We start from the raw sequence: 19,486 nt of genomic DNA, 5'->3' as shown, positions 1-19,486 counted from the left end.
GCCCCTTTTTTCAATGTTGTTGTAACTTCAAACGGTCACTAAATGAACTGTTGCAAGTTGAGAATTGTAGAATTAATAAATCAAAGAGTTTCTTGGCTCTACTTCAGCGTGAGGGGTCAGAAGTGCAGCTCCTTGCAAAATCTAATGCCGTGTTTTTCAGCCTTGGCCAGGGGTCTTCAAACTGGGCCCTTTTTTGACTCGTGGACTTCAACTCCCAGAATTCCTCAGTCAGCCATGCTGAGGGGAAAGGGAGAGGTTTCCAACCTGAGCCATGCTGGCTCAGGAATTCTGGGAGTTGAAGTCCACGAGTCATGAGAGGGCCAAAGTTCCCCCATGCTGGTTCAGGAATTCTGGGAGTTGAAGTCCACCAGTCATGAAGGGGCCAAAATTCCCCCATGTTGGCTCAGGAATTCTGGGAGTTGAAGTCCATGAGTCATGAAGGGGGCCACAGTTCCCCCATGCTGGCTGAGGAATTCTGGGAGTTGAAGTCCACAAGTCATGAAGGGGCCATAGATTCCCCCAGGCTGGCTCAGGAATTCTGGGAGTTGAAGTCCACAAGTCATGAAGGGGGCCACAGTTCCCCCATGCTGGCTCAGGAATTCTGGGTGTTGAAGTCCACAAGTCATGAAGGGTCCATAGTTCCCCCATGCTGGCTCAGGAATTCTGGGAGTTGAAGTCCACGAGTCATAAAAGGTCCCAGTTTGCAGACCCCTGGCCTTGGCTATTTAACCAACTTCAACTCCAGAATTCCCCAGCCAGCATGGCTGACCTTGTCACTAAGAATTCTCTAGCCTGCACTCTAGGATTTGAGCTCCACAAATCTTGAAAGTTATCGAGGTGGGAAAACCAACCTAAAAGGTGGGATGGCTTCTGACGGTGCTGAAAAAAACCAAGAGCAGCAAAGAAGCATCAAGAGCTCATCATTTTATTGTTTTTAATCTTTATAGTTTTAGAATTGTAAACCTCCCAGAGTTACTTGGTTAAAGTGGGCGGCTATAGAAATAATAAAAGAAAAGGAATTCTCTGCTCTGGATGTTCCCCTCTGGAGCTGGTAGATAGATTGATAACTTCTGGGTGTTGTTGTTTTTCCTGAATTGTTATATTATTACCTGTTTGCACATGGTTGTTTATAGGCTGCTTAGAGTCAAATAACCACCATAGGAAAAAAAAACACCTCCTGATCAATAAATGTTAAATAAATCTCCCAGGTGCTTTTTACCTTGGGGACAGAGACACACCTGGCCAGGAACAGCTCTCTCAACTCTTGTGTGTTGGTGCACATCAAAATAGATTTGTTTTGCAATATACATTTTGAATTATTAATTGTCTCGCGCCTAGACTTTTATGACCAGAGTTGTATATAAACCCAATAAACAAAGGAGATTGTGTTTCCTAGCATTGACTGCTCCTTGTCTCAAGATCAGCACCGTAGGGAAAGCTGCGTCTTAAACCAGCATTCCTGGCCTGAACCATTTGCGACCTTCTCAGCTAGCTCCCAAGGGGGAAAGCCGGGTTTGCTTAAGAACCCTGTGATTCACTTAACAACCGTGCCAGAAAAAGGTCATAAAATCTGGTGCATGACGTAACGTAACCACTGCCTTGCTTATCAGTGGAAATGTTAGTCCCGATTGTGGTTGTGAAGGCGAGGATTGCCTGTATTTTGTAGTGTTTATGGAAGCCTTTCTGCTCCTAACGTCTCCTGGTCTTGCCTCCTGCTCAGGTAAAACGGAACTGGCCAAGCAAACTGCAAAGTACCTGCACAAGGACGTCAAAAAGGTAAGATCTCCAGGTGAGGATTCTGTGCAGGCTGAGAACAGCTGTAGAATCGGAGTTTCTCAACCTGGGCCACTCAGGCTTGTGGACTTCAACTCCCAGAATTCCATGCTGGCTGAGGAAACTGGCCTAACGTTACCCAGCCAGCTTTCATGGCTAAGGCTAGAGGACTAGAGTACTAGGACTCCCGCTCTCCTGGTGATTGGCCCAAAGTCACCCAGCCGTCTTTCGTGCCTAGGGCAGGGCTAGAACTCCCAGCCTCCTGGTGATTGGCCCAAAGTCACCCAGCCGTCTTTCGTGCCTAGGGCAGGACTAAAACTCCCAGCCTCCTGGTGATTAGTCTAAAGTCATCTAGTCATCTTTCATGCCTAAGATGGGACTAGAGCTCCCAGTCTCCTGGTGATTAGTCCAAAGTCGTCCAGTCGTCTTTCATGCCTAAGGCGGGACTAGAACTCCCAGTCTCCTGTTGATTGGCCAAAGTCACCCAGTTGTCTTTCATGCCTAAGGCGGGACTAGAACTCACCGCCTCCTGTTTCTAGCCTAGCGCCTTAACCACCAGACCAATCCGGAAATCATTCTGAGACCTGCCGACTTGCCACCGCTGCCCTCAGATGCAAGTGGCCTTGGATGGCCCGATGGGCAGCAGGTAATTTAAACAAATAAAAAGATAAAATAGGGGGAAAGGTGAGTACTTTGACCATCTTAAAAAGCCAGAATCCGGCCTCCTGCCTCTGCGTCTGTCACCCATTTAGGCGGCTGCGCCAGGTGTCCCCCTGCTTGGCCAGAGAGAGCCTGGCAGTGCGGACGTTTGCCGGGCTAACCTCCCACTTGAAGGAACGCAGCAGCCTGTTACACCAGGGGCTGTCCTCGAAGGATTGTCATGGACGCTCACGACAGTCGTTAAGTTAGCAACCCGGTTGTTAAGTGAATCTGGCTTCCCCGTTGACTTTGCTTGTCAGCAAAAGGGGATCCCGTGACCTCAGGACGCTTTTGACGGTCGTAAATAGGAGTCAGTTGCCAACTGTCTGAATTTGTATCACAGGGATGCCACAAAGGCCGTAACTGTGAAAAATAGCCATTGTCGTATTTTTCAATGCCGTTGTAACTTTGAACCGCTCTGAATGAACTGTCGTAAGTTGAGGACTACAGTAATGTGAAAGACAAAGAGTTTTATCGCCGAAAACGGAAATTCCGTTGCATTTCTCGGGAAACCCTGTCAGGAGTTGTCCTTAAGGTCCCTCTCTTCCCTTTTTTAGGGCAATTAGAAGAAATAGGAAATTCGAAACCGACTTGTGAAATAGCATAGCAGAGTATTAAAGCTATTTGAATGTTTGCAAATATACCAAGAAATATATCGCGTCCCCCACAAGCAAAGAATTTAAATTACGAGCAGAATAAAACACAAGCCAACAAAATGCTAAATTAAAGCCGCTGACGTCTGTCGAAGTGAAATAATGCTTCTGTGGGATGCGTAGTAGGTTATTACTCATGGGAAAAATGCCACTTTGCTTGGCGGGAAGAGTTCCTTCCACTGGAATAGGAAGCAAAGCTCATTTTCCCTCTAAGAATGCCTGGATTTTCAGTCTGGCAACAGGTAGAAACACCTAATTCTCAAGATACCATCAATAATAATGATGATGATGACGACAATAATAATTAATAATAATAATAATAATAATAATAATAATAATAATAATAATAATAATAATAATAATAATAATAATAATAATAATAATAATAATGTTGGAAGGGGACCTTGTAGGTCATCTAGTCCAACCCCCTGCTCAGGCAGGAAACCCTATACCATTTCAGACAAACGGCTGTCCAGTCTCTTCTTAAAAACTTTCAGCGTTGGAGCATTCACAACCTCTGGAGGCAGGCGGTTCCACTGGTTAATTGTTCTCACTGTCCGGAAGTTTCTCCTTAGTTCCAGGTTGATTCTCTCCTTGATCAGTTTCCATCCGTTGCTTCTCATCCTGCCTTCGGGCGCTTTGGAGAAGAGCTTGACTCCCTCTTTGGGGCAGCCCCTGAGATACTGGGAGACTGCTATCATGTCACCCCTCGTCCTTCTCTTCATTAAACTACACATCCCCAATTCCTGCAACCGTTCCTTATATGTCTTAGCCTCCAGTCCCCTGATCTTCTTTGTTGCTCTTCTCTGCACTTTTTCTAGAATCTCAACACCTTTTTTACATCGTGGTGACCAAAACTGGATGGAGTGTTTCAAATGAAACCCAGGTGGGCCATCTCAGTCAGAGGCAGGCACCCCCCCCCTAGGTTTCAGGAGTATAGGTAGTCCTTGACTTCCAACAGCCCTGATAAAAGCGACCTGTACGGCTGTTGCCCCATGGGTCACAAGGCCCAGATTCCAGTGCTTGGCAACTGACTCGTATGGGGTCCCTTTTTGCAACCTTCTGACAAGCCGGATGGATGGTGACCTCGTTTATTATCTTCTGACTTTCCTTCGCTTTACAGGCCTGCCAAGGTCATAAACGCAAGGATTAAGTTGCTGAATTACTTTCCCGTCCCCATCGCAACGGCCACTAAAGGAGACAGGCGCCCAGCGAAGCCTGTGATCGGAGACAGCCTGGTTCTAGGATAGGATAAGGCAGTTTGATACCTGAGCCAGCTCAGCTTCCCTCTTACTTCAGCGCACCTGGCTTTAGGAGCACTTCAGGGAACTGAGACTTCAATCTTCCGGGCCAGAGGTATCTAAAAAGGTTAAATCGTGGCAACTGGAGCAAAGTTTATTAAAACTCAGATGTTTCGTTCACTCCTCCAAGTAACTTCTTCAGTCAGAATGGAACTCTTGGGTAAACGGAGAATCAAAAAGTTGTCGGAATGTGACTAACTCTTGCCATACCCGACTGGAGGGGGGTGGGGTTTCTCCCCAAAATGAAAAGCGGTGAAAACTCCCACGATTTGTGACTCTCTGCCTGCCCAAAGCTTTCAGTTTGACGGAAGAGGTTACCTGGGCGAGTCGACGAAACACCTCAGTGTTAATAAACGTGGGCCCAGTTGCCACGATTTAACCTTTTTAGATATTCGGGGAAGTGAGTTTTGCGTACGGCGTCAGCCACGTCTTAAGGCCATGGTGCCTATTTTGTGTAGGAGGGTGTGAGTCGTGGATTCTTCAAGGAGCCCAGGGGCCTTGACCAGCCTCCTTGTGGACGGGCACACACACACACACACACACACACACACACACACACACACCCCAAGCTGTGTAGGGAGTGCTTCCCCCTTTAACAAGTGGCTTGAGCCGTTCTGACAACCTCTCGTAACCCTCCTTTGCCTCTTTCCTCAGCAGGGTTTCATTCGCTTGGACATGTCGGAGTTTCAAGAGAGACACGAGGTGAGGAAGAGGGGGACCGTTTCTGCCAGGCCTCCCCAGCCTGGCACCCCCCTCGATCAGTTGCCCTCCTTTGCAGACCCCAAAGACCCTCACCCTCACTTTGACCGTCCCAGGGGTGAGCTCTCCCCCAGGGGTTGGCTTCGTTCCTCTAAAAGTTCTTGCTATGGGTCAGTCTCGTTAGGATACTTGTAGCTCTGGGTTCAGCCATGGTGTCCGAGCTTGGCCGTTTGCTTGAAGACCTTTCATGACCCGACTAGGGAACATCACCAAAGGGGAGGGGGAAGGAGAGGAGGAGGAGGAGGAGGAGTTTCCGCGCAGGCCTTTCACGACCCAACCAGGGACCGTCATCCGTGCTAGAAGGGGGTGGATATGAAGCTGTAGGTCAGGGGTAGGCAACCTTGGCTCTTTTATGACTCGTAGACTTCAACTCCCAGAATTCCTGAGCCAGCATGAAGGAAACCTTGGCTCCTTCATGACTCGTGGACTTCAACTCCCAGAATTCCTGAGCCAGCATGGGGGAACTTTGGCCCCTTCATGACTGGTGGACTTCAACTCCCAGAATTCCTGAGCCAGCCATGCTGAGGGGAAAGGGAGAGGTTTCCAAGCTGAGCCATGCTGGCTCAGGAATTCTGGGAGTTGAAGTCCACGAGTCATAAAAGAGCCCAGGTGGCCTCCCCCTGCTGTAGGTGAAGGAGCTCTTCCCGTCTTCTAGGTAGCATTTTTCTTCCTCGGTCCCCCTCCAACCCTATCCAGATACCAAAAACCTTGTGTGTAGATTGAGCCTCGGAGATAAGGCTTCTCAACATCACCTCCCAAGAACAAATATGTGTAACTGGGGTCACGTATAATTCAGCCATGGTGGCGCAGTGGTCAGAATGCAGAACTGCAGGCTGCTTTTGCCGGCTGCCAGGAATTCGGCAGTTCGATCCTGACGAAGTTCAAGGTTGACTCGGCCTTCCATCCTTCCGAGGCGGGTAAAATGAGGACCCAGATGGTTGGGGGGCAACTAGCTGACTCTGTAAACGGCTTAGAGAGGGCTGTGAAGCAGTATGTAAGTCTTAAGAGCTGTTGCTATCAGGGCTGGGCTGGTTCTGTTCCCAATATGGCCAGCCTCTCTTCAGCTTGGGCCTCAGGAGCAGCATCCTTCCGTTGGAAGCCCAGAAGGCTGGATGATGTAACTCTGGGGGGGGCGGGTCTCTTGCAGGTGGCCAAGTTCATCGGTTCTCCCCCAGGCTACATTGGTCATGACGAAGGGGGGCAGCTCACGAAGAAGTTGAAGCAGTGCCCCAACGCCGTGGTCCTCTTTGATGAGGTGGACAAGGCCCACCCAGATGTCCTAACCATCATGCTGCAGCTCTTCGATGAAGTAAGAGCGGTCTCCTTGGGATTGTTCTGGGTTCCAGGTCACTCGTTCGTTCAGGCTCCCGGGTCATTCATAGATTCATTCATTTGTTCTGGGTTCCAGGTCCATTCATTCATTCATTCACTCACTCCTTCATTCTGGGTTCCAGGTCAATTATTCATTCATTTGTTCTGGGTTCCAGGTCCATTCATCCATCCATTCATTCATTCACTCACTCCTTCATTCTGGGTTCCAGGTCCATTCATTCATTCATTCATTCACTCACTCCTTCATTCTGGGTTCCAGGTCCATTCATTCATTCATTCATTCATTCACTCACTCCTTCATTCTGGGTTCCAGGTCAATTATTCATTCATTTGTTCTGGGTTCTAGGTCTATCCATTCATTCACTCACTCACTCCTTCATTCTGGGTTCCAGGTCCATTCATTCATTCATTCATTCACTCACTCACTCCTTCATTCTGGGTTCCAGGTCAATTATTCATTCATTTGTTCTGGGTTCCAGGTCCATCCATCCATCCATTCATTCATTCACTCACTCCTTCATTCTGGGTTCCAGGTCCATTCATTCATTCATTCATTCACTCACTCCTTCATTCTGGGTTCCAGGTCCATTCATTCATTCATTCACTCACTCACTCCTTCATTCTGGGTTCCAGGTCAATTATTCATTCATTTGTTCTGGGTTCTAGGTGTATCCATTCATTCACTCACTCACTCCTTCATTCTGGGTTCCAGGTCCATTCATTCATTCATTCATTCACTCACTCCTTCATTCTGGGTTCCAGGTCCATTCATTCATTCTGGACTCTCCAACTCTGGCAATTTTAAGACTTGTGGACTTCAGCTCCCAGAATTCCTCAATCCAGCATGCCTGGCTGAGAAATTCTGGGAGTTGAAGCACACAAATCTTAAAGTTGTCAAGGCTGGACACCTCTCCTCCGAAGCGCCCGAAGGCAGGAGAAGAAGCAACGGATAGAAACTAATCAAGGAGAGAAGCAGCCTAGAATTGAGGAGGAATTTCCTGAAAGTGAAAAGGATGAATCCGTGGAACTTCTTGCCTCCAGAAGTTGTGGAGGTCTTCAAGGAGACGCTGGACAACCATTTGTTGGAGGGGTTGGACTAGAAGACCTCCAAGGTCCCTTCCAACCCTGATTTTCTGTTGTTCTGTTAAGCTGAGCCCATAGAAGCTTCCAGTAGACCCATCGGGAACCAGGAGGGTAGATCCCCTCTCCATACCCTAACACCCCCCACTCCTCCAAAAAAGCTCATAAAATCGGGTCAGCCACGTGGGTGACCCACTTTACGGCCGTCATGACTCGCATTTCTGACGAGGCTGGCACGCCCAGCTGTGTCGGTGCCAGGTGGCTTCTGCACCCAGCTGGGTCAGGGGAGGCACCCCCACCCCGCCCCCTGAACCCACCAGCCTCCACGGGGGGGGGGTCTCCCAACCCTCTCCCTCCTCGACCGTAAGTAAAAATGGCGGCCTCCTCGGTGGCGCCTTTTCAGAGTTCTGTTCGTTTGGGGGTTTGTGTTTTGTTTTTCCCCAGGATTAATAACCCTGGTATTTTTCTTGCATAGATCACGGTGGCAGCCGCTAAATGCGAAATCAATTCCTGAACTGCCGGTCTGACAGAGCAATAACCGAAATGTTAATCCCCAGCTCTGACACAAATGCCTGTCGTTCGTTCGGCTGGACAGGAGCGCTCCTGGCGACACTTAGAGAGGGGAGGGGGAGGAGGCCTCCCTTCCCCCCCCCATTCTGTGTCCTCCTTGCTCCTCTTCCTCCTCCTCCTCCCCCCCCCTTACGAACCATCCGTATTTTTAAAAGACCCTGAATTTAGCATTCTCGGAGGGGAGAGCCGGGCACCCCTGCGGGGGCCAGCCTCGTAGCCCTGCCTTGCCCCAGAGTCCAGGGCCTGTCTGGGTGGGGGGCCCTCTGCACCCCCGGTCAGACCCCCCAAGCCCAGACGGTCCCTGGAGGTGGGGGTGTCTTTCCCTCACCCGGAGCAAAAAAATCAGGTGATCCTTGAGGCTCAGGACCGCAGCTCAGCCCCAAATTCCCGTCCCAAGTGAGTTTGGCCCCATTTTGCGACCTCTCTTGCCACAGTCCTTAAGCCAATCACCGCAGTTCTTAAGCGAGTCTCCCGGTCGTTAAGTGAATCCGGCTTCCCCTGTTGACTTTGCTAGTCCGAAGGTCGCAAAAGGGGATGACGTGAAAGACACACACACACACACACACACACACCCCGGGACGCTACAACCCGTCGTAAATACGAGACGGCTGCCACACGTCTGGATTTTGATCACGTGACCCTGGGGGACGCTGGGACGGTCGTAAGTGTGAAAAACGGAGCTGAGTCACTTTTTTCGCTGCCGTTGTAACCGAATGGTCACTAAATGAACGCTCACAAGTCGTTGCACTCGCCCCTGTCCTCTCTGAAGCTGGGCCCACCGAGAGCGGTCCTGGCGGAAGAGCCGTCCTCCGAGAAACGACGTGGGGGCAACTCACAGCCGTTCATTTAGCGACCGTCCGAAGTTACAACTTGTCTGAAAAGAGGGACTTTTCACATGAATGTTGCAGGGCCCCCCCCGGGGTCACGTGATCAATATTCAGACGCTTGGCAACTGACTCGCGTTTATGACAGTCACAGTGTCCCGGTGGGTTCCACGCGATCCCCTTTTGCGACCGTCTGACAAGCAAAGTCAGTAGGGAAGCCGGAAGTGGGTTACTGATTCAATGGTGGTCATAAGTGGAGGACTAGCTGTGCTACAAGCTCTGGGGTGATGAGTGAGTTGAGGGTGTTGTGTGACATTCCCTCCAAGCGAGCGCCGAGCCTGTTTCAAGGGCTCCGAGCAGACCTCCCCCCATTGGGGTCCTTGGGCCCCTCTGGGCTGGGCTTCCCTTTGCGGACGTTTCATGACCCAACTAGGGAACACCATCAGTGCCACAAGGAGGTGGGGGGGGGAGAAGACCGGGCGGTCCTGGATGCTGTCTTAAGTTTGTTTGACTTTTTTTGCAGAGGTTTAGAATTAGAATCCCAGAGTGGGAAGGGGCCTTGGAGGTCATCTAGTCCAACCCCCTGCTTAGGCAGGAGACACTATACCATTTCAGACGAACGGCTGTCCTGTCTCTTCCTGAAAGCCTCCTGCAACTTCTGGAGGCCGAGAGTTCCACTGGTTAATTGTCCTCCCCGTCAGGAATTTCCTCCTTAATTCCAAGGTGCTTCTCTTTGGGATGGCTTCCCATCTGCGGCTCCTTGTCCGGCCTTGGGAACAGGCCTCACGACCCATCTTCATCCATGCTGGGAGGGAGGGGGGGTTCTTCTCTGCCCGTGTCCAAGGGCCCGGGGGCTTCTCTTCGGCCTGACGAGGCCTACCTCCGCTTCCTGTCTCCCGGGAAGGGCCGGCTGACCGACGGGAAGGGGAAGACCATTGACTGCAAGGACGCCATCTTCATCATGACCTCCAACGTGGCCAGCGATGAGATTGCCCAGCACGCTTTGGAGCTGAGGGAGGACGCCGCGGAGCTCAGCCGGAAGAGGATCGCCGAAAAGCTGGGTGGGTGCCTCTTGGCAGGGCGATCCTGTGCGGTCCGCCGTCTCCCTTCCCTCCAGAGAGTTCCCTTGGCTGGGCGGCTTCTCCTTCCTCACAGGGGGCCCTCGACTTAACGACCAGAATGGAGCCCAAAACTTCGGTTGCTAAGCGAGACATGTGTATAAGTCAACCTGGCCCCATTTGACCACCTTCCTTGCCGCGGTTGTTAAACGAATCGCTGCAGTTGTTAAGTGGGTGACAGGGTCGTTAAATGAATCTGGCCACCCCCATTGACTTGTCAGAAGCTTGCAAACGGGGATCACGTGACACACACACACACACACACACAACCCAGGACGCTGCGACCGTCATAAATACGAGTCTGGCCGAGCGTCTGAATTTTGCTCACGGAGATGCTTCCACAGTCGTAAGTGTGAAAAATGGTTATAAATCTCTTTTTTTCAGGGCTGTTGTATTTCGAACGGTCAGTAAGCGAACTGTTGTAAGTCGAGGACTAATTGTAGTGCAGGTCTGTCATCCTTAACCTGGCCGCAGGATTGCCTGATCAGCCTTGGCTTCTGTTCTCAAGCAACAGAATGGGTCTAGCAGCCCCCTTGGGAGAGCTGGCATGGATGGACGCATGGATGAACGGGTGGATGGACAGAGGAATGGAATGGGATAGGATGGGATGGGATGGATTGGAACGGAATGGAACAGAATAGAATAGAATAGAATAGAATAGAATAGAATAGAATAGAATAGAATAGAATAGAATAGAATAGAATAGAATAGAATAGAATAGAATAGAATAGAGAATGGAATGGAATTAGAATTGGAATAGAATAGAATAGAATAGAATAGAATAGAATAGAATAGAATAGAATAGAATAGAATAGAATAGAATAGAATAGAATAGAATAGAATAGAATAGAATAGAGAATGGAATGGAATTAGAATTGGAATAGAATAGAATAGAATAGAATAGAATAGAATAGAATAGAATAGAATAGAATAGGAGAATGGAATGGAATTAAAATAGAATAGAATAGAATAAAATAGAACAGAATAATTAGAATAGAATAATAGAATAGAAATAGAATAGAACAGAATGTAGAACAGAATGTAGACTAAAATAGAATAATAATAAAATTAGAATAGAACAGAACAGAATGTAGAATAGAATGGAATGGAATAGAAAGGGACCTTGGAGGTCTTCTAGTCCAGCCCCCTGCTCAAACAAGAGAACCTATACCATCTCAGATGGGTGACTGTCCAGTCTCTTCTTAAAACCCCTCCGGTGATGGAGCACCCACGATTTCTGGTGGCCAGCTGTTCCACTGGTTAATTGTCCTCCCTGTCAGGAAGTTTCTCCTTAATTCCAGGCTGCTTCTCTTTCTTCTTTTCTTTAGCCAAACCCAACTCCCGCGGCTGTTCTTTGTATATTTTAGTCTCCAGGCCTTTAATCATCCTAGTTGCTCTTCTCTGATTTTTTTCCAGTCTCAACATCTTTTTTGTGATACGGTAGCCAAAACCGGCTGCAGTACTCCAGGTGTGGCCTCACTGGGGTTTTATAAAGCTAATACTTTGCGTGATCTTCATTCTACGCCTCTGTTTACGCAACCCAGGATTGTGTTAGCTGTTTTGATAGATGCATGGATAGATGGACAGATGAACGGATGGATGGGTGGATTTGGACGGACAGATGCTAGCCAGCCCTTTTCCCCACCCCCAGGAAGCCCCCCCCCCCGTCCCCACTTCTTAAGCGCTGTGTTTTGGGTACCCATCAGCTCTGCTTTTGTCTTCCAGATGACGTCCAGGTGAGGGACAAGATAACCATCTCCAAGCAGTTCAAGGAGAATGTGATCCGCCCCATCCTCAAGGTACAGATGGTGCTGTTTACAGCCCTGGGCCCAAGTTGCAGAAATGGGAGCCCGTGTGTGTGTGTGTGTGTGTGTGTGTGTGTGTGTGTGTGTGTGTGTGTGTTTCTCTCTAGCTAAGCCCGCATCCCAGGCTGGTATCTTGGCCTTAGGATGGTTGGATTTATGCCAGGAAACCTTTTCCCACCCCTCTGGGGGGAAATGCAGGACTTAGCAGAATAACAGAGTTGGAAGGGACCTTAGAGGTCATTTAGTCCAACCCCCTGCTCAAGCAGGAGACTTGATAGCAGGGCTGAGCATCCGTGGCCCCTTTATGACCTGTGGACTTCAATTCCTGGCCGGCTCAGGAATTCTGGGAGTCGAAGTCCACAGGCCGTAAAGGGGCCACGGAGGCCCAGCCTTGCCCTATGCAGGTAGTCCTCGACTTAACGACCCAGCGTTTCTGTTGCTGAGCAAAACGTTTCTGAAGTGAATTTTGCCCCGTTTTACGACTCCTTGCCACAGTTACTACGTGAATCACTGCAGTTATTAAGTTAGTGAATTTGGCTTCTGCATTGACTTTGCTTATCGGAAGGGCCACAAAAGGGGATCACGTGACCCCGGGACACGGCGACCGTCGTAAATACGAGCCAGTTGCCCGGTGGCCGAATTTTGATCACGTGACCGGGGGGGGATGCTGCAACGGTCATAAGTACAGTCACGTCACTTTTTCCAGTGCCGTAACTTCAAATGGTCACTAAGTCGAGGACCACCTGTGCTGTTCTGGAGAAATGGCTGTCCAATCTCTTCTTAGAACCCCCCCACCCATAACTTCGCAAGGGGCCCTGGTCTGTTTCGCCAAGAGCAAGGCAGTAACTGGGGTGGGGGGGGCATCTTGATAGAGCCATTAACCCGTGGAACTGCTTGCCTCCAGAGGTTGTGAGTGCTCCAACCCTGGGAGTTTTTAGGAAGAGACTGGACAGCCATTTGTCTGAAATGATATGGGGGTTTTCCTACCTGGGCAGGGGGTTGGACTAGATGACCTCCAGGGTTCCTTCCGACTCTGTGATTCTGTAAGTTTGCAAGGGTCTCCTCAAGCAGGGGGGTTGGACTAGAAACCGAGGCCCCAACCTTTTGGGCACCAGGGACCGGCTCCGTGGAGAGAGGTTTTTCCGCAGATCGGAGGGTGTGTGGTTTTGTGTGCTGCCTGCATCTTGCGATGGGGCTTTGCTTGTTTGTGCGGACCAGTAGCTGGCATGCCACGGCCCGGCACTGGTCCACGGACCGGGGGGGGGCATTGGGGACCCTCTGGACTAGAAGACCTCTAAGGTCCCTTCCAACTGAATCATTCTGCTATCGGCTTTGATTTATTTAATTCGTAGGCCACCTGTCCCCAGAGCCGTTTGATCCCCCTCCGCGGCGATTTGCAAAGGCGCCCCCTTGGAGCCGGTGCAGCGGATGGGTCTGTGCCAGCCCACCCACCCACCTTCAACACTCTTCTTTCCCTCCTCCCCCCTCCCACCCCAGGCTCACTTTCGACGGGACGAGTTCCTGGGCCGGATCAACGAGATCGTCTACTTCCTCCCCTTTTGCCAGTCGGAGCTGATCCAGCTGGTCAACAAGGAGCTGAGTTTCTGGGCCAAGCGGGTGAGCCCTGCCAGCCTTGCCCTGGCCCAACTCCCCTCTGCTCCCTCTTCCGCACACGGAGTCCTCGACTTACAACTGTTCATTTAGTGACCGACCAAAGCTAGAACGTCAGCGAAAAAAAGGGATTTATGTTTTTTCACAAACACACACACACACTGCCACCACCCTGTGGCGATGTGATTGGCAAATGACTCATATTTATGATGGTGGCGCGGTTGTCGTGTCACCTCGCCACCTTCCCGGCTGGCTTTCAAAAGCAAAAACAATGGGGGGACGGGGGTGGAAGGAGATGGATTTGCTTAGCGGCCACACCATTTGCTCCACAACTGCCGCCATCTGCTTAACAGCCGTGGCAGGAAGTCTCGTGAAATCGGACGTGGCTCACTTTTAACAACCTTGCTTAGCCGCAGAAATGTTGGGCTCGTTGCGGTCGTATGTCAAGGACCACCCTGTGCTCTTCCTAAGCATCAGCCCGCCCCACCCTCTCGGACGGGGAAGGGACGTTTGCACATCTCACAAGTTAGGGAACTCCAACTGGGTGGGTGGGTGGGTGGGGAGTCCAGGAAGAGGGTCTTCTCTGCCATTGCGCCTACTTTGTGCAACACTGTCCTCCCCCACCCCCTGAGATGAGGGGGGGGGCGTTTCTCCTGGCCTTCCCTCCTGGCCACGGTAGTCCCAAAGATGCTTTTTCAGGAGGCAACTGGACTTCCTCGTTTTTCTCTTGAAGACCTCTCGCTCCTCCTCAGAGAAGCTTCTTCAGCTGGACGGTGGGGAATGGCCTCAAGGACCCTCTAAAAAGGATGCAAACGACCAGCTCTCTGCAAGGAGTATAAATCCTTCCGTTCCCCTCCATCCGGTCAGAACCTGAGGAAGCTTCTTGGAGGAGAAGCAAAACGTCTTCAAAAGAAAAACACCCAGAATGTCCCGTTGCCTCCTGGGGGGGGGGGAAAGCCCCTTTGGGACCATTGGACATTTCTGTGACCTGATGGATTTTGCACATCTGTGCAAAAAGAGAGAGAGAGAGCGTGCACTTAACAGCTTCTGATCGCCCCTGGGTTCCCAATATTTTGGCGGGGTTTCAGAAGTCAAGGAGAAGGAAAACTGGGCACTTTATTTATTTATTTATTTACTTAAATTTATATGCCGCCCTTCTCCCTAAGGACTCAGGGCGGCTCACAACAATAAAAATTAAAAAAAGGAAAAACTTCTCCTTTGCAGCACCAAGTTCCCTCCGATGAAAGGGATGAGGATTGCTTAGCTGGGCCTCCGCCTCTCCCTGTCCCACACGCACACAGACACAGACACACACACACACCCCCCGCCAGATAGACACGGCTCAGGGGTGTCTTATGCGAGAGGCAGGGGGAGCAGAATCCTCCCCTCCCCATCCAGAAAGAGCCCCCTGTTGGAAGACTCCCTCACTGCTGCTCCTTCCTCCCCCTGCAGGCCAAAGCGAGGCACAACATCACTCTGGTGTGGGACCGGGAGGTGACGGACGTGCTGGCTGACGGCTACAACCTGCACTACGGAGCCCGGTCCATCAAGCACGAGGTGAGCTCAGGCTGCCTTTCTTTTCTCTCCGCCCCCCCCCCCACCCTGGAGCTGAGGGGGCAAGACCCCCCCCACACACACACCCGTTGCTTCTTCCTTTTTTTCCCCCTTATTTTTTTGCATTTAGCTCATTGCTCACTTTTTCCCAAAGGTTCTGCACCAGAAATAAATATTTATTTATTTACATCCTTTTTTTAAAAAAAAATAACAATAACTCTCAAGGCAACAGACATACGTAATGCTCCTTCCTCTTCCTATTTTCCCCCACAGTAACAATCCTGCGAGGTGGGTTGGGCTGAGAAGGAAGAGGGGTTGGCCCAAAGTCACCCAACCAATTTTTTCTGCTAAGGCAGAACTAGAACTCCCTGCCTCCTGGTGATTGGCCCAAAGTCAGCCAGCTGGCTTTCGTGCTTAAGGCGGGACTAGAACTCACCACCTCCTGGTGATTGGCCCAAAGTCACCCAGTCGGCTTTCGTGCCTAAGGTGGGACTACAACTCACCGTCTCCTGGTGATTGGCCCAAAGTCAGCCAGCTGGCTTTCATGCCTGAGGCACGACTAGAACTCACCGTATCCGGGTGATTGGCCCAAAGTCAGCCAGCTGGCTTTCATGCTTAAGGTGGGACTAGAACTCACCATGTTCTGATGATTGGCCCAAAGTCACCCAGCTGGCTTCAATGTCTAAGGCAGGACTAGAACTCACCGTCTCCTGGTGATTGGCCCAAAGTCACCCAGCTGGCTTCAATGTCTAAGGCAGGACTAGAACTCACCGCCTCCTGGTGATTGGCCCAAAGTCACCCAGCCGGCTTTCATGTGCCAATGAGGACTAGAACCTAGCTGGTTTTCTAGCTTTCCCAGCTGCTGCAGGGACTTAATAAGCCAAAGAAAGCACCTTTTTAAACCCGTTTGCAATGAAACACAAGGACATTCTGCTAATTTCCTACCCTGCTGGGTTCCACTGCCCCCCTCCCTTCTGTAAACTCTGCCCAGAAGCCCCCGGCCGAGGGTCCCTGTCGCTTGGCTGCTTTTGTTTTTCCCCCTTGAAATCTTGAGATTCAGGTTCCGGCTGGCTGATGTTCCTCTGGAAAACGCAGCCAGTCCGGCCTTGGTCGGCCCCGCAAGTTGCCGCCTGCAGTGCCCGATTTCCCTCTTGGCCAGGTGGAGCGCCGGGTGGTGAACCAGCTGGCCGCGGCCTACGAACAGGACCTCCTGCCCCACGGCTGCACCTTGAGAATCGCGGTGGACGACTCCGACAAGCAGCTGCTCAAGGCCAGAAGCCAGGACAGCCCCCTGCCCGCCGAAGGCCAGCGGAAGGGGCCCACGCTGCGCCTGGAGATCCTGGAGGACAGCAAGAGCCGGAAGCTGGACATCCAGGCCCCCCTGATGCCCGACGAAGCCTCCTACCCCTCCTAGGCGCCAGAACCCGGCGCCCCAGGGCAGCGCCTGGCGGAACAAGAGTTGGCAATAAAGCGATCCTAAGAGACGGATGTGTCTGCGGGGGTGGGGGGGAGAGGGCGGTTTTTTCCTAGAGGGCAGCAGGAAGGGCAGCTCGCCGCCCTCCGGGGACTGCCTGGGTGCGTGGGAGTTGTAGTCCAATGCAACCGGAGAGGGTCAAAAGGAAGGGTGTCCCAGGAAGAGGGGCGTCGTTTTAGGACGGCCCCGTAGAGTCCGTGGGAAGCTTCAATCCGGGGTCCTTATCATGTCTCAGGTACTGGGGCGATTGGTTGAGTGCCTAATTTCTGCCCCAGATGCTCTTGGGGGGGCAGGGGGGGCGGCGTGGAGGTTGTTTCCAGCCCCCCACGGCCATAGGGGGAGATTTAAATTATTGCAGTTGTATTGGAATAAATGCAGTTTGCGTCTCCTTGTGTCCCTCGTCCTTTTGGTCCTCAAAAGTAAAAGTGGGGGGGGGGGCTTTTGGGTCCCTGGATCGCTCCTTTCTTATCCTCCAGTCGCGTCCTCTTCTGGAAATAACAGGCGGTCCTCGCCTTAACGATCGCAACTGAGCCCCAAATTTCTGCAGGAGAGTCCTTTACGTGAGTTTTGCCCCATTTTACGACCTTCCTTGCCAGCGTTGTTAAGTGAATCACTGCACTTACATGGTTGTGAAGTGAATCCGGCTTCCCCCTTTCGACTCTGCTGCTCAGAAGGTCGCGAAAGGGGACCGCCTCACCCCGAAACCCTGCAGTTGTCAATAAATCTGAGTCATTTTGTCAGGCGTCTGGATTTAACGGCCGTTAAAAGTGCGAAGAACGGTCATTAGTCTTTTTTTTCCTGCACCGTCGTAACTTCGAATGGTCGCTAAGCGAACTAAATTGAGGACTGCCTGTGAATGATCTGAAACGTTAGTTTTGCTGATGTACACAAAATTTGGGGGGGAATTTTCCCCTAACACAGGGGGGGGGGTCTCCAACTTGGCAACTTTACAGTTTGTGGACTTCATTTTCCAGAATTCCTCAGCTGTCGAGGACTTCCTGTAATATGCTCCTCTTCCGGAAATACAGAATGACCGGACTGGAAGGGACCTTGGAGGTCTTCTAGTCCACCCTGGGCTGTGGAGTCAGTTGATTTGTGTTTTTAGGAATTATCACCGTGAATCCCGCCTTTCCTGGGCCGAGAGAGAGGGCGCAAAACTGGGGAAGGGGACAAAGACCCCTGGCCAGGAGCGGCTGACAAGCTGAGGCAGGTGGTGGCTCTCAGGCCTCCCCCCGGCCCCCCACCTAGGCCAGACAGGAAACACGACCCAGTGAGCTACACTTCAGTCCTCGACTTAGGAAGCCAGATTGACTTTTAACAACAGTTCGACTAATTTCACAACTGCAGTGATTCACTTAACAACTGTGGCAAGAAAGGTCGTAAAATGGGGCAGAACTCACTTAAGAACTGTCTGGCAGAAATTCAGGGGTCATTTGTGGCCGTAAGTCGAGGACTGCCTTTTTAAAACCTGGGTCTGCAAATAAGAGTTCTCTCATCATCGTCTTTACAGGCAGCCCTCAACTTACAACCAGCCGCTTAGCGGCCATTCAGAGTTAGGATGGGCTTCCAGAAAGCTACTTGATGATCCATCCTCAAAGCTGTAACTGACACATACACACACACTCACCCACCCACCCACCCACCCCCATGTGATTGCGTTTCAGGCACGGCTGTGGGCTGTGCTGTCTCAGAAGAAGAGAGTTGGAAGGGACCCTTAAGGTCATCTACTCCAACAACCCTCTACCATTCCACGGGACCCTTGGGACGCTGTGACCGTCGTAAATTTGAATAAGTGGCCAAGTGTCTGGATTTTGACCACGTGACCACAGGGAATGCTGCAATGGTCAGAAGGGTGCAAAATGGTCAAAAGACACATTTATCAGTGCCATTGTAACTTCGAACTGAACACCTTTTCCTGTGATTTCTTAAGAAAGTCAGCCTCTGGAACATAAAACGGGGAAGGATTAACAATGGTTCTGGCTTACCCAGGATGAAGCTGGTCTTTGGGGTCTTTAAACTATAATAATAATAATAAAGTTGGAAGGGACTTTGGAGGTCATCTAGTCCAACCCGCTGCTCAGGCAGGAAACCCTATGCCATTTCAGACAAGTGGAAATCCAGTCTTGGAAACCTCCAGTGTTGGAGTAGCCACAACTTCTGGTGGCAAGTTATCCCACTGGTTAATCGTTCCCATGGCCAGGAAATGAAGTTGCCTTTCTCCTTGATGAGTTTCCATCCGTTGCTTCTTCTCCTGCCTTCAGATGCTTTGGAGACTAGCTTGACTCCCTCTTCTTTGGGGCAGCCCCCGAGATACTGGAAGGCTGCATTTGTGTCACCCCTGGTCCTTCTTGGGCTAGACGTGCCCAGTTCCCACAACCCAGTTCGCACACTTGAGCCTCCAGCCCCTTCATCATCCTTGCTGCTCTCCTCTGCGCTCTTTCTAGAGTCTGGCCCTCTTTCCTCCCCTCCCCCCCCACAGCCTCTTCTCCGTCTCCCAAGGTCTTTCCCACAGCCCACTGCAGTGGCACAGCCGCTCGCTGCCCTTCGCCGAAGCCTCTGGGCACATGCAGAGATGCCCAGAAAGGCCACTTCTTCAAGGAGGCACCAAGGTCCCCTCCTGCAGCCTCCTCCACCCGCCAGAACCGCCAGCCCGCTTTGATCGATGGCTCGCCAGCAAGCCGAGCTGCCTCCAATGGCCTCCTCGCGTGGCGTCTACCCATTGATTCAGCTTGCCTGGAGGTCCGGCTCCTAATCGGATTAAGGAGGCAGGATGGAGGATGAGAGGAGCAAGCGGGATGCAGAGGCTGGAGCAATGAGGGGAATTTATCATTTTCAGCTCCCCTGTGCCGTTTGCGTGGGTCCTTCCCGGGCGGGAGCAGCCCTGGCTCGTGCGGCTGAGGAAGGGTGGAGGGCCCACCGATCCATCATCCTTG

General features: G+C 51.3%; 1 protein-coding gene across 2 annotated transcripts in view; it reads left to right on the top strand.

The window, feature by feature from the left end:
- Window positions 1-16,939, top strand: part of CLPB (ClpB family mitochondrial disaggregase) — an 86,561-nt gene extending 69,622 nt beyond the window's left edge. Inside the window, exons 9-16 of one of the 2 annotated variants that reach the window (XM_081327824.1) lie at window positions 1,721-1,776; window positions 5,084-5,128; window positions 6,333-6,494; window positions 9,896-10,052; window positions 11,835-11,908; window positions 13,412-13,531; window positions 14,978-15,082; window positions 16,239-16,939. In XM_081327824.1, the coding sequence (XP_081183950.1) occupies window positions 1,721-1,776; window positions 5,084-5,128; window positions 6,333-6,494; window positions 9,896-10,052; window positions 11,835-11,908; window positions 13,412-13,531; window positions 14,978-15,082; window positions 16,239-16,493 (974 nt within the window). In that variant the 3' untranslated portion in view covers window positions 16,494-16,939. Of the gene's footprint in view, window positions 1-1,720; window positions 1,777-5,080; window positions 5,129-6,332; window positions 6,495-9,895; window positions 10,053-11,834; window positions 11,909-13,411; window positions 13,532-14,977; window positions 15,083-16,238 lie in introns of both variants that reach the window. The other variant, XM_081327823.1, reaches the window with a different exon arrangement.
- Window positions 16,940-19,486: the final 2,547 nt, after the last annotated feature.

Source organism: Vipera berus (assembly GCF_964194415.1).
Source record: "Vipera berus genome assembly, chromosome: 4".
NCBI lineage: Eukaryota > Metazoa > Chordata > Lepidosauria > Squamata > Viperidae > Vipera > Vipera berus.
Note: the sequence above shows the minus strand (reverse complement) of the source record. Positions and strands in the feature narration are given on the sequence as shown.